The following is a 15,011-nucleotide window of genomic DNA, read 5'->3' on the forward strand; positions in this document are numbered from 1 at the left end:
CATCCATTTTATTGGTACTTGTAACTGGATCTTGTACAACACATCAAATGGGTGAACTATCATAAAACTGAGCCATATAAATTCTTTGTTATCATTGTGGGTACTCTGTAACCCATTGTTACTAGTCCCCATGATTTAATTTTAGATCTGAATCAATATAATTAATAAAATCAATAGATATTGTAAATTTATGATTTGTGATGAAAGTTTATGTAAAGAACACACCGTAAAGAGGGTGACAGATTACGGTATAAGTTCAAAGCGTTTTATATAACCCCATATTGCTCGCCATACAATCCCATACAGACCTGTCATACCTAAAAAAATTGATGTGTTAAAAGTGTGGGTTGTGATCAGCTAGCCAGGCTGTTTGAAAATTATGCGACCCCCTCTCCTATCTACGGCAGGAGAAGTGGTCAGAACAATATACGGAGCACTGTAATTACGCGACTGTCATCTGTCAAAGTGACAGATCCCATACAAAGAAATGATATTCGGCGGCAGTTAACCAATTGATCTGACCCCCCACTCCTGTGTAAGATTATCACTCCAACATATTTTACGTATATGCCACGCAAAGAGTATGCGTGCAAAATATAGCGTAATGTGTCTAAGACTTAACAAGGATGATCAAGGAAAAAATATGTATATACAGGGTGTCCAGGGATAAAGTGTACAAACTTCGGGAGGTGATTCTACATGATGGTAGAAGTAAAAAAGATAAATAACTTTGTCTAAATTCCGCTGTTTTTTTTCAATACAAAAAATTTATTCCATTGAAGAATATTATTTTCTCCATACAAACAATTCAACTTTTGTACCTGAAAACTACCTTAAAATGTTCATCTTATTTACTTGTACTTTCGTGTAGAATCACCTCCTGAAGTTTGAGCACTTTACAGAGGCAGCTTTTTAATAATAGCAATTTTTCCTGAATATATATTTATTTTATCTGTAATGTAAGTTATTATCAAACTGCATCTGATTTCTTGACGCATTAGTTCCAATTTTGAAAATGATAATTAAAATATTTTTCTGTTACAATATTTTAATATGTACATACTTTTTCGCTTGTCTGATTTCTTGAAGCATCAGTTCCAATTAAAATCAAAACAAATCCAATTTCATTGAACCAGAATTACACAGACAGACACACAACCGAAGTTAGTATTTTTGACAATATTAATTTATTTCTATGATACAAGGAGGAATAATAGATTCTGAACGACTAAATAAATTTGATGGTGATTATCATAAATGAATATTTGCAGGTATTGCGACACGTAGCTTCGAAAGGCACTCCTCCCCCCAAGGTGTGGTGGGTACCCCCAGTGGGTCTGCACTCCTGCCTGCGCTCCGCCCTGCACCAGATGAACGTCTCTGTGGTACGTTACTACCTTATACATTTTACCAGTGGTGGCTCGTCTCCGGAGGTCTTTTGGTCAATGACCTCCCAAAATATGCTGCAATAGCATTAATATAAAAAAAGGATTTATCAAGCTACCCGATTATTAATTTATATTTAATATTTGTACGGTAATAGCGAGTTCCAGTGCCATCTAGCGTCCAAATAAGAAACTACTGTATGTACCTGACTTGGGTCACACCAAGTTTTGTCCCCAAGCTATCTCCTTTCTTTCTCTTTGCTATACAGGCAAAGGAGTTATACACTATCATGTCTGACGTATGCTTAGTATCATACAAAATTTATTTTAAAGGGATTTTCAGACATGACTGCGGTGAGGTAGAGATATCTACGACCTAAGATTATTAAGGTATTAGAGGGAGGTGTGAAAAAAACTTGAATATTAGTTCGCGAAATTGTTTATCGATTGTTGATGTAATTTGCATGGAATAATTTAAAATGTCAAATTCTGTGGATAACATATCGAAAGAAATCGCAAACAATTCATTGAATCGTGACAATGTATTCAAATAAAGTGACAATTAGTTTTTGTTACAAGAGAGAAAAATAAAGAGGTTAAAAACAAAAGTTATCTTTTTTATCAGTGCATTTGCGGGTGCAATAAAATGAACAGATAGGTACTTTTGCTTTCATTGTTTACTTTTTAACTACTGATAAACAACGGACTGAGTTTGGAGTTAATACAAATTAAAATTAAAACTTTTAATACAAAAATATCTTTAAATGAAAAAAATACAGTAATTAGTTAAATGTGTTAGTAAATAATATTAACTTAAACAATGTTGTACTGCCGGCTTCAGAATAGGTGGGTACTAGCAAATTAATTACATACATTGGCGTTTTTATAATATTCATTACGCATTAGCAATATGTATTAACATTTCATTTTTTTTTTCGATTGACTTTCCACTTCTGGACCCCTGGAGCCGCCTTTGCATTTTACAAAATATTTTATTGACCACTACGTCTATGAGTCTTATTAATTTACACAAGGAGCAATGTTGAAAACAAGGGAATAGCGATTATGTATGTACATCAATTTTACCAACATCATTGTGAGTGCATTACGGAGTGAGTACCCCCAGATGCCAAAAGCCCTCGTCCCGACTCTGAAAGTTTGCTTGTGATATGAAGGCGGTAACATTCACTGGTGCTTTGTATCACTTGACCTCTTACACATGCGGAAGATCCATCATCATATTGCATCTTTGTCAGATGGTGTCTACAGATGACCATCACCAGGAAGTGGTGGGACTGTGCCGTGAGCGGGGCTATGCGGGAATAGTGGGCAACTCCGGGGAGTACCTGGCCTTCCAGCCTCCGCGCTACTTCAGCTCCTCTCAGCTCAAACTCACATACAGGGTAAGCCCATATTTCTACTCTCTCAATATGTTCGTAATCGGCCCTGCATTAAGATTTGATATGAAGTTAAATAACGCATTGTTTTCAGATAATTTTTAGTTTTTTATTCCTAGTTTTTCATCAACTTCTGAAAGCTTGGGATTTGCCAATTTACTGACTTTTTGTAAAAATTTTAATTATTAAAAAAAAAATATTTGTTTAAGAACTGTTGCCGTTAATTGAAACATAACATGCATTACTGCATGATTGCTTACTTTATCAAATTGAGAAAAAAATATTATGTACCTGCAACCCTCATGATTTGACTGAAAGTTTTATGGCAACAATATTAGTCTCGTGACAAAATCAAACATATAATAGAGTATCTAACATGCAATGTGTTTTCATGATGTTACCAGTGGTCTGCCTTGTATTGATTGCAGTCCTCGCTGGAGACCAGGGAATACATGGTGCATGACCTGGCGCAGTGGCTCGAGGTGCCGGCAGAGCGCCTGTGCATTTTGGCCGCGCTGCTTGGTAACACCACCCTCACGGAGCACCACCTCACCGAGTTTCACAAGAGAATTGGCAACAATCCCAAGAAGGTAGGTTATTTTTCTATTTGTTTTAGCAGTCCTAAATTTATTTATTATTCTATTTGTGTCTTCATCAACCTGAATTCTGACTTTTGAAATGCCAGTCCCTCTTTAAAATTGGGCATTTATAATAGTTGTGTTATAAAAAAAACTGGCGCAAATACTGAAGTTGTTACCTGTTGCAGTTGGTGGGAGACGACCTGGTGAGAGTGGTGGCTGACTATGTGCGGGCACTGCCCAGCAATGACCTTGATGCCATCGCCACAGACCTGTTTGGAAACCCCAACGACAATCGCAGCGCTCGCTTCAAGCAATCCGTTCAGTATTACGTCAACGGCACCAAGGATGGCTTCCTCAAATATAAAACTGCCACAGGTACATACTTTCTATGTTTCATATGACACATCAAAAACTTGTCTCTAATCTGCCATTAAATTGGAAATGTATGAATGTAAAAATAAATAAGAACCAAAATTCGCTTTTCCAGCCCGCCGACCAAAAAATAACAAAAAGATAAACAATGCTGCAAACAGCAAAATTGAAAAAGAGAGCGATATGGACACTTCTCGGCTGGCTACAGATTCAGGTGAGGAGGTGAAGGGACTTGGAGACTGGCCTCAGGATGCACTGAATGATATAACTGAGAAGAAGGGAAACAAAAATAATACAGCTGGTCCGAGCAGCTCTGGAGCGCCTTCTAAGTCAAACAACAATTCTGTAAGTAGTTTTGTGTAACCCTTCTTATACAGTGAACCTCAAAGTTGATTGAAATATATTTATCTCACTTATGAAGTTGAAAATAATCTGACTCTGACATAAAACCTTGTTTGTTTGTGTTGTGATGTGCAGGTTCCCCGTCAGACAGCCAGCGTGGCCATCGAGGTTCTGCGCACGTGCACGGAGCGCCACAGCAAGGGCCTCATGTCCCCCGCGCTACTCACTGTGCTGTCTCACCGCCAGCTTGCGCTGCCCGGCCTGCTAGAGGACGAGGCGCACCGCGAGCTACCCGACATCCACCGCTTGTTCCGCCCCGTACGCCAGAATGTCTACGCCATCCTCTTCAACATGCACCACCACCACTTCATGGCCAACCGGGCCAAGGGTGAGTCTGTGCCCCTCACTCCTGGTAATTATGCAATCTTATTCCAACAAATTCCCAAAAGGGTTTCGGTCATGTCTCCGAAGGCCAACTTCCCCATAAGCCAAATTCCCCAATAAACAACTTCAGAGAAAATTGATGTGTTTGTCGAATTTAATAACAAAAGCATAAGCGTATGAGAACCAGATTGCCAAAAAAATTGCTACAAAATTTACCTAACCTAACTATAATAAATATGCAAGTTCTGTACCGTTTTTCAAAATGTAGTTCAATGGCCTATTAGAAGTGATATGTAAATGTTATTTTTTCGGGATGTTTGTCTTTCAGGATTTGTTTATTAGAATTCCCCTCCAAAATATGCCAGTACTACTTTATTATTTATTGTTTTATCCAACGCGTCATGTTTCTATAGCTCCTGTTCTTGTAAAGCCGCGTCTCGAGCGATTGTTTCCACAACATTATTTCAAACATTAACACAACATTATTCGAACATTTACTCAAAAGGGGGTGTTCCAATCCACATTTTTGTTCGAAATTGCAATGTTCGTGTTTTCCGTGGCCGTTGGAAAACATTCTCTGTGCATTTGAAACGGTTCTGTCACGGAGCATAAAACGGTCGCTGGTTGAATCCTGGCGTGCGCGCTAATAAATTTTATTTGATAATCTAATTTAATTTTAAAATAATATATGAAATATTTCCGATTCATTCCAGATTGGAATATACTCTCAGTATAACACCATATTCAGAATTGAAACATTGCTTGAAATGGCTTTGTTCGTGTTTGGTGACCAAATCTGAATAGCCAGGTACTTCCCCACTTTCCTCTACCGCATCTCCTTCCCCTCCCCACTACTCCTTCCCCGCCTCACAACATACCCTAATTAGGGATGCCATAGACTCACTGGTTCCATACAGTTGGGAGCAGTTAGGACTCTTCTGTGGTATTCACATTAAAAAAAAAAAATTGCATTTCTGGTGAAATGACGTCACTTCCCACTTTTCTTTTCTTTTATTATCTGGATGAATAAATAAAACTAATTCTTCGAAATCCATCCACCAATCTATCTTACGTTTTCAATTCCTGATGTAAATATACAAATTACGTGGCCGAAGGTACGATCGAACCCGAGATCTGTTTCCTTGCTGAAGCAATAATTTCTGTGATCGCTAAAACTGGAAGAATGTCAAAACTCGTCTTGACAGTTGACAGTGAAAAACTGAGAGCACACACGTCTTCCTCATCAGACATCTACAAAAAAATTTAAAAATGTATATGGTCACACCCACCACGATCCAATGTCAGTCCAATCCACGGTACGAGTTGACATCACGCTTGGGTCCCATTCAGGCCTAGTGTGTTCAATTCCTCGGCTGGCTAAGTCCTCCATCACAACACAAGCAACATTTTCAGCTTACTGTGGTGGTATTAGGAGATTTTCAAATATTGTCAGGTTATTCATAACCCGGGAATATTTGTCTTTCTTTTAAAAAAAAAAATAAATAAATGTTTCAACAAAGGGAGGAGACGGAATGTGGACCAAAAAGAACAATGTTTGAAGTAATGTTTGAGGTATTGTTTGTGGAAACGGTCGCAGGAGACCTCTGCTTAAGCATGGTCTTAGCCCACTAGGATTTGCATCGAAGATAAAATAGCATTATGGAAAGGGGCTAATTTAATAATAAACATTACATACCGATATCGATTATATCTCATATTCCCAAAATCTCAGAGTCTATCATTACAGAGAAAATCACTCCTATTTTCAAAAATGCTCTGATTGAGGAATAGCATGGATTTAGATCTGCTAAATCTACCACAACTAATTTACTTTCCTTTACACTGACTTTTCTAGAGCCTTTGATAAAGTTAACCACTCTATCCTTATGGCCAAACTACATGCCATCGGTATAAGTCATCATTATTCATAGTCATATGATCATTAATAGGTCAAAATTCGAACACGACCTGCAGATCAGCAAAAAGCTGGCTGCCTGCCCGCATGGCAGCAGAGCATTCTGGTCGCTTGTGGGCTCAATAGGTCGGAATTTTTGCAAACCCAGTTTGCCACCTCTTACCAGACCTGACGGCTCACTAGCAAACACCGCCACCGAAAAGGCTAACCTATTAGGGAAAATGTTTACGGAAAACTCGACCCTCGATGACGGGGGTGCTGTTCCGCCGTCGGTTCCTCACTGCGGCTTCTATATGAAAAAGCTGAGGATCCGGCATCGGGATGTACTCCACGCATAGACTAAATTAGACTAGACACGGCATATTCATTTAAAAATAACCCCAACACAATTTTGGTTTGGTTCACATGCACATTTATGAAAAGGCCCACGCATTATGTCGCAATGCGAAATGGGCACTGTGCATTGCGTTTTACCTTTTATTGGCCTATTTTGCTTCTCAGCTATGCTGGGCAAGTTCATTTTTTCAATCACAAAAATAACCGAGTTCCAAATATTTGAATTTGAATTATGTCCATATTAGAACACCTTTGACAGCAAATTCTCCGTGGTTTCGCTTACGAGTTTGAACGCTTGTACAAGGAGTTTAAACAGAGTTGGGTTGTTAAGTTCATCTCCATATTTGTGACGTACGCTACGTGGCGTTATTTTTAAAATGAATTTTACTAGACAGGGCTAATCTAGTATAATACATCAATGACTCCACGTTATACGGGGGCTCAATGTTAACAAAGCTAGTGGACCCGATGGAATACCTGCCCTGGTATTGCAGAGGTGTGCTGCGGAAATAGTTCCAGTTTTGACAAAGCTCTTCAAAATGTCCCTGAAGTGTGGCACTGTGCCCTCTGGTTGAAAAAAGCGGTCATTCACCCTATTCCCAAGAAAGGTGACCGCTCCAACCCGGCCAACTACCGCCCCATAGCGATCACATCAGTTCTGTCCAAAGTGATGGAACGTGTGATCAACGACAAACTGCTCACATACCTCGAGAAGAACAAAATTATCAACGAACGTCAATACCGATTCCGGTGGAACCGTTCGTGCGGTGATCTTCTCGCGTATGTGACGCATGTTTGGGGGCGGTGCCTGGAACGTCACGGTGAGACCCAAACTGTCGCACTAGACATATCCAAGGCCTTTGACCGGGTCTGGCACCGAGGACTTGTCAACAAATTGCCTTCTTACGGACTTCCCGCATCCCTGTGTACGTGGATTGCTGACTTTTTAAGGGATAGGTCGATTCAGGCGGTTGCTGACGGTTTCACCTCTTCCTCGCACTCCATAAATGCTGGTGTCCCACAGGGATCGGTTCTGTCTCCGACTTTGTTTTTGTTGCACATCAATGACCTTTTGACATGTGCACCGATTCATTGTTACGCAGATGACAGTTCAGTTCATGATAGCTTTTTGTTTGACAGGCCCCCAAAAGGCACACAAACTCCAATGGCTCGGAGGGCTTTGAAGCAGAGAATGGACGGTTATCTCGAGAGTATTTCCTCCTGGGGTAAAAATAATCTCGTCGAATTTAATGTTTCAAAGACCCAATCCTGTCTGATTACGTCTAAAAGGGATCCAAATGATAATCTAGTCTCCTTCAACGGAAGCAATCTTCCGAACAGGCCTTCCATTGATATGCTTGGTGTAACTATAAGTGACCAGCTCAGGTACAGGGGCTCCATCGAAGCCAGAGTAAAGTTGGCCTCTTAGAAGCTGGGCGTAATAATAATAATAATAATAATAACAACATAATAAACATAAAAAACAAAAAACTAGGACGTACAATCAAATTAGGCTACCAAAGAAGGACAAAGCGAATACCCAGAATAGTATATTATATAAAGGGATGAAATACTATAACGCGCTGCCGGAAAACCTTAAGTCTGCCCGGCGGCCGGCGTGGTCTAGTGGTATACGCTTTTGACTACAGATCCGAAGGTCGCGGGTTCGAACCCGGCGTGCGCAAATAAATTTTATTTGATTAATTTGTGTTATTTCACAATTAATTAATTAAAAATAATATATAGTATATTTGCGGCACGTTCCAGAGTGGAAGATACTCTCAGTATCGCCCTGGTGTAAGACCACCATTCAGAATTGAAACGTTGCTTGAAATGGCTTTAGCCGTGTTTGGTGACCAGATCTGAATAGCCAGGTACTTCCTCACCTTCCTCTTCCCCATCTCCCTCCCCTCCCCAATACCCTCAGCCTCACAACATACCCCAATTGGGGATGCCATAGTCTCACTGGCTCCAGACGGGAGCAGTTGGGACTCTTGTGCGGTAATACTGTAAAAAAAAAAAAAAAAAATTGAAAAGTTCAAAATGTTGTGTAGGAGCCACATCAAGCAAGAAAAAAAAAATAGTATATTTGTATGTAATAATTAATTAGTCATTTGTAAACTTAAATGTACAAATTACTAAAATAAAAACAATAAATAAAATAAATAAATAATACTGTACAGGGCCCGCAGATACTTTAATAGTACACAACTGCTGACCCTGTACAAATCGCAAGTGCGCCCATCGAATTTGGCAGCCATCTCTGGTCCGGAGCCCCAAAATACCTGAAAAAAAACCCTTGACTCTGTGCAGAAACAGGCGGTCCGTTTGATAGATTCCCCTATCAGAGAGTATCTATGACTATTCCCCATCTTTAGAGCACAGGCGTCAGGTAGGTATGCTGTCCTTGTTCTATCGGTATTACAATGGAAGATGCTCTGAGGAACTAGCGTCGTTGATCCCTTCGGCACCGGTGCGTAGTCGGGATACACGCCAAACGCGCGCCCAACATTTGTACACGGTTGACATTTGTCACATGAGAACGGGTCGCTTCTACGATTCGTTCTTAGGTTCAACAGGTCGGCTGTGGAACGAACTGCCGGCCTCTGTGTTTCCTCCCTCCTACAACATGGGACTCTTCAAGACCCATGTTCACTCCTTCCTCTCCACAAAAAGACCCTCCACACAGCATCCCCAAAGATGACATAGGCTTTGAGGGAAATTATTTTCTTCAGGGCCTCCTGTGTGGAGTTAATATAAAAAATAAAAAAAATAAGATCCATTATTATTCTTCTTTAGTTCTTCGTAGAGAGAAAGGAAAAAAAGAGTTAAAATAAATAATCTATATTGATATCAATAATCAGTATTGATGTAACGTCTTGCATAACCCAAGGAGCTCATCATAAATAAACCACTAAATCGATATCTTCGGGCTTTTTATAGGAAACAAATTGGTCCTAAAAAATCATAGATATGCCAATACATTGACTGTACAATTCTCATTTGTAGCCCACTTATTATACTATACACCAATGAAAAACTCTGAAAGTTTATTTTGTAAACTTTCAGAGTTTTAAAAGTCGCACACATTGTGCAGCCACTGAAACACTTGAACTCTCATTGTATAAAAACTGTTTGTTGTACAGCGACGATTTTGGGAGTGTGTGATTTATGAATTCTACTTGACTCTAAACTTCACGAACAGCACACGTAGTTTAGACAGGAAAAATATGTAAACCAAACACAGTTCGGATTCGGCCGATTACCTGAAAATATCTACACGAACGGGTCCGGGCATAGCCTGGAGAGTGTTAATATCCTGTATTGTAACGTTATTTCTTGTATTAACTATGTGTAATATGTAATGGGTTGTAATTGGATGTGGTCTGTTAGTAAATAAACAAATTGCTTTGCTATAAAGCCCCAAGACTACTTTGTTCTGGAACTGTCATATTTATAGAGGTACTTTAAAAACTGTAGCATTACGTATTCAGATTTTACTGACAAAATTCTGTATTTTTTCCTCAAACATAATTAAATCATTTGACTATATGTTTCAACTGTTAATTAAAGTTGTCCTATTAAATTCCATATAAAATCAGATTGGCTAAAATCTCGCTTTATGAAATCTTTCCGAATGAGGATTTACTACCGGTGACCGGGTATGTCATCAAAATGACAATTCAACACGCCTCCAAAAAGTGATATAAAGTGAAACAAAAATTAGGTTAAATAGGTTACATAAGTAACTATTAAACCTAGTTTTTGTTTCAATCACTTTTACTGACTCTATATCACTTTTTAAAGATGTGTTGAATTTTCATTTTGATGAAATATCAGGGAACCTTTACTACCTTATTCATAATTTCTTATCTTTTAACTTACAGAAGGAGAGAAGCCTGGTCCATTAGACATCAGTGTTTCAGAGTGGATATACACTCGGCAGAATCCTGGAAAAACCCCCGATATAGTTCATGGCGTCATGCTGGATTGGCCCGTACCCACGGTCCAGCGCCTGTGGTTTGGGTAAATATACCAATATCTGATAATGTCTTACGACATCCTAGTTATACTTTAATTCTCAGCTAAAGTAATGGTCTCGATATTCCAGCACAGCTCAAGATGACAAGCGCCGCCGGCTCCGGGCATTCCTGTCGTGCATGCGCTCCGACAGCCCGCTTATGCTCAACACATCCTATGTTCCTCAACATCTTCTCATCTTGGCCACAGTTTTACGGTAAGTTCATTCACTGAAGCTACTCACGCTATTATCTAACAAGATAATCGCTAGATCTTACAAGAGACTTCCAACAAACGAAAACCAACAATATTTTGACAAAGAAACTTTAATGAATTCCACTCATTCACACTCTTCTAAAGCACATAAATATAACTGAATACAGGACTAATAAAAAAATCTACTTATTTCAAAGTAGATTTTAAAGTAACATGTCGGTGACCGAGTTGCCATCGCATTCGGGTCCCATCCAGGCGTAGTGTGTTCAATTCCTCAGCTGGCTAAGTCCTCCATCACATCACAAGCAACATTTTCCGCTTACTGTGGTGGAGTAGGAGATTTTCAAATATTGTTTGGTTATTCGTAACCCGGGAATGTTTGTCTTTCTTTATAAAGAATAAAAAACAAAGTGCAGGGAACATTTTATCATTAAAAAATAACATCAATCCCTCAGAACAGGAAATCCATGTGAGCAAAACATGAACAATTCATCAAATTACAGAGTTCTGTTATTATATCATTATGGGCCAGATGTTTTTCATAACTGAAATAATAATAGATTGAATAATAATAACTTGAATAGAACTTGAAAATGAACTGGTCCTTAGACTAGATTTAATAACTTTAAAACAATATATTTTCTGTAGATATAAAAAGTGGAGTATTTATTCAACAGAATAATTAAACAATAATTATGTTTATAATATTGCAGTTATATCATGACAGCTGCCCCGTGTCTGCGCCGGCATGAACTAGACGCATTCATTGCCACAGCATTTGCACAGGAACTGAGAAGTCCTTTACATTTACAAGGAATGACAGTGAGTAATGTCTCCCTCCACATTTCACTGCTTTATGTCGTATTGCTTTTTTTATTTGTCTTGGCCGCTGATGCATCGGTCCATCTTCTGCATGACTGGCCTGATCAGGAGAGATTATATTATTAGAGAGAGACCTTTTACAACTGGCTACCATTGTACGGGCCCTTGGGTAGTGGGCTCCCTGGACTGAAGGTAGGCTGCCTCATAAGCAAGCTAAAACCCATGCAGCTCTAGACTCTTTACAACCAGCCGAGCCTCTAGACGCCTCCTATTTGTACTGCGCGGGCTTAACCTCCTAGGCTAGTTTAGACCCAAGGCAGGTCACTGTCTCTATAACTGAGTTGACATCAGCTGTGCACGACTGTGGAGTCTGGAATACCCCAGATTCAACATTATTTGGCTGTGCTTTAATCTTGAAAATAATTTCCTTGTTGGCGCCCTATATGGACATTTTATAAAGATCACCGATTTGTGCGTTGAAGACAAGATGCTAGAAGAAGTTAATTTTAACATTGGACTCGCAGACAAACATGCTTGCCCAAATGATTTATATTTTCACTTATTATAAATACATACTGCTCAGAGTTTCGTCGTAACCTCTCCGTCTTTATAAATGACGCATGTAATTGAAAGAGAGGTTTTGACGGAGCCATCAGCATCAGGGCTGTAACCCAGGTTGAGTGTAAATGAACACATTGTCCCCACCAGCTATCGAGTGTGAGTGTGCGTGGTATCCAGCTGGGAGCGCTGCTGATGGCCGGCGTGGAGATGTCCCTGCTGGCCAACGATGCCTGCGGAGCCCCCGTGCCACTGCTGGTGGCTTCTCCGTGGACCTTCTTCGACGGCAAGCTGTTCCAGTACAAGCTGGCCAAGGCCAACTCGGTCAAACACCTGGTGCAGCTGTGCGAGAACCAAGTGGAGACTGTCTTGAAGGTAACAAACTTTATCATTGAAATTTAAATTCAAAATTAAAACCGCAATCTATATCTACCATTTCTATGTACACAAAGAAGAGTGCCTGTGGGTTTGTTTTATACAAATAAAAAGTTTTATTCTGAGATTATTGAAATTTGGCCCATTCCTTCAAAACAAGAGGAAGATTTAAGAAATGAAGAAATGAGATTTCTGAAATTATAATATTAATATCACTGCGTAAAGCAGAATAAGTACGGGCAACGCTGGGTGCTTCAGCTAGTTATCTTATATTTTTAAATACATCTGTTTGAATTTTACTTTTGTTTTCGTGAATGAATGCAAATTTTGAAAGTGGAAATTGACCCACTTCCCGACATCTTATCGAGCTGAAACTCGGCAGATACAATGACAGTGTATTCTATCAACTTTTGGTGGCAATCACGCACACACATGCGGACATATATTCGCATTTCTCTAAAATTCGATGACATTTATAGCAGTTAATATACCCAGTCTTATTCAATCGGGATTTGGCTCAATTGGTAGAGTTGCGGACTCCAGTTCCTGAGTAGGAAGGACCAATCCTCGTTCTTAAAAGACATTTGAAAATAGATGTACAGTAGAACCTCGTTAATTCAAAATCCACGGGACATCAAAAATCAAATTTCGAATTAACGAAATTCCAGTTCCTCGGCTGCCCCTTCGAATTTGTAAAAATACAATATATTTCTCCTTAAATCGAGATTTCGCCGCCGATTTTTGTCGCAACTGGCCTTTTAAACTCATATTCAAAGTAAATTCGTAAATATTCAATGTGGTTCGGCGTTAATTGAAATTTCACTGCCGATTTCTGTCGCGGCCGGCCCTTTAAATTCGGATACTCGACGTAAATTCGTAAAAATACATTATTTTTCCACTTACATCGAGATTTCCCGGCCGATTTCCGTCGCAGTCGGCCTTTTAAACTCATAAATTCGAAGTAAATTCGCAAATATACAATGTATTTCCTCCTAAATTTCAAAAAGGCCCACCCTTTAAATTCAGATATTTGGTGTAAATTCATAAAACTAGACATATTTTCGCCTAAAACCAATTTTCTCAGCCCTTTAAACTCAGACATTAGAAATAAATTCGGAAAAAAATACAACATTCTAGTGTAAATCGATTCAGATTTCCAAGATAATAATAAAAAAAAAGCAAAAAGGCAACTTTTTAACACATACTGCACGAGCCTATATACCTCGGAGCTGTGGACCAACTTCAACAAAGCATCTCTAAAAAGAATGGAAGTACAGTACAACAATTCCTACCGAATACTTTTTGGGCTGTCCTGGTACTGCAGTGCCACTGAGATGTTTGTAGAAGGGCGTGCTCCCGGATTCCGAGCACTAATGAAAAAACGGATCACCAGCTTTCGAACACGACTAGCCACGAGCGAAAACTGTGATGGCAGCACTGCACTTCTGGCAGGGACCTATTTACAAGCGATGGAGCCAAATCCTGATGTCATAGATAAAAAAAAAATATATATATATATATATTTTTAACCTGTTGTATGCCAGGAAATTCCAAGCTTTTTTGAAAAAAACCGCGCGCAAATTACTCTCCTGCCTTTTGGTCAAACATCCGTTTAAAAACAAAGAAATTGTTTATTTTGCGATTGTTTTCTGTTTATCAGATAATGTATCTTATTATTCATATATATTACATGATAATATTGTTACAAGTTTTCCCAGAATAGCTAACTTTAACAAAAAAAATGTGTAAAAATTTTCCCATTCGGCAAACAAATGTAAAAAAATATATTCATAAGAAAATTAACTGATTTTTTTATTTCTACACAAACCTGAATAGACACCCCTCGTGAAAAAAAATAATCCAAAGGTTTTTCGAAGAAGTAATGCCATTGACACTTCTTTGAAAATATAAAATATTTTCATTTATTCAAAAAAAAAAATCAAACGTCAAGTGTCCACTTAAAATTTTTTTGTGTCGTATTTTATAAGTATATGATAACAATTCTTCCAGATTTCGGTAGTTTATACAACTGTTGTTACTAATAATATTATTTTGTACAAGAAACCTGTAAATAAATAATGCTAAAAATAAAAATATTCATTGGGACGTAAAAATTTTGACATTTCTACGATAAACTTACAAAGCTAATTTTCATCACTTTTCTTGGGTGAAATATTATAAAAATTACATTAAAATAATGTAGATAAAACTATCTTTCTGATGATACCTCAAATCTATTATTTCCACAATCAATTTATATCAAAAATAATGAAAGAAGTAAGAGGTTACCTTATAAAAATTCGCGACG

At 38.6% G+C, this 15,011-nt stretch overlaps 1 protein-coding gene across 2 annotated transcripts in view; it reads left to right on the plus strand.

The window, feature by feature from the left end:
• Positions 1–15,011, plus strand: part of LOC149426971 (constitutive coactivator of PPAR-gamma-like protein 1 homolog) — a 29,474-nt gene that overhangs the window by 4,314 nt on the left and 10,149 nt on the right. Inside the window, exons 4-13 of one of the 2 annotated variants that reach the window (XM_089634418.1) lie at positions 1,272–1,385; positions 2,642–2,788; positions 3,211–3,372; positions 3,549–3,738; positions 3,851–4,080; positions 4,213–4,489; positions 10,600–10,738; positions 10,824–10,949; positions 11,662–11,770; positions 12,479–12,703. In XM_089634418.1, coding sequence (XP_089490544.1) covers positions 1,272–1,385; positions 2,642–2,788; positions 3,211–3,372; positions 3,549–3,738; positions 3,851–4,080; positions 4,213–4,489; positions 10,600–10,738; positions 10,824–10,949; positions 11,662–11,770; positions 12,479–12,703 — 1,719 coding nt within the window. The remainder of the gene's footprint in view (positions 1–1,271; positions 1,386–2,641; positions 2,789–3,210; positions 3,373–3,548; positions 3,739–3,850; positions 4,081–4,212; positions 4,490–10,599; positions 10,739–10,823; positions 10,950–11,661; positions 11,771–12,478; positions 12,704–15,011) is intronic. The other variant, XM_089634426.1, reaches the window with a different exon arrangement.

The sequence above is a fragment of the Hesperophylax consimilis genome, chromosome 1, assembly GCF_061612785.1.
Source record: "Hesperophylax consimilis isolate HC1 chromosome 1, BYU_Hcon_1.0, whole genome shotgun sequence".
Lineage (NCBI taxonomy): Eukaryota > Metazoa > Arthropoda > Insecta > Trichoptera > Limnephilidae > Hesperophylax > Hesperophylax consimilis.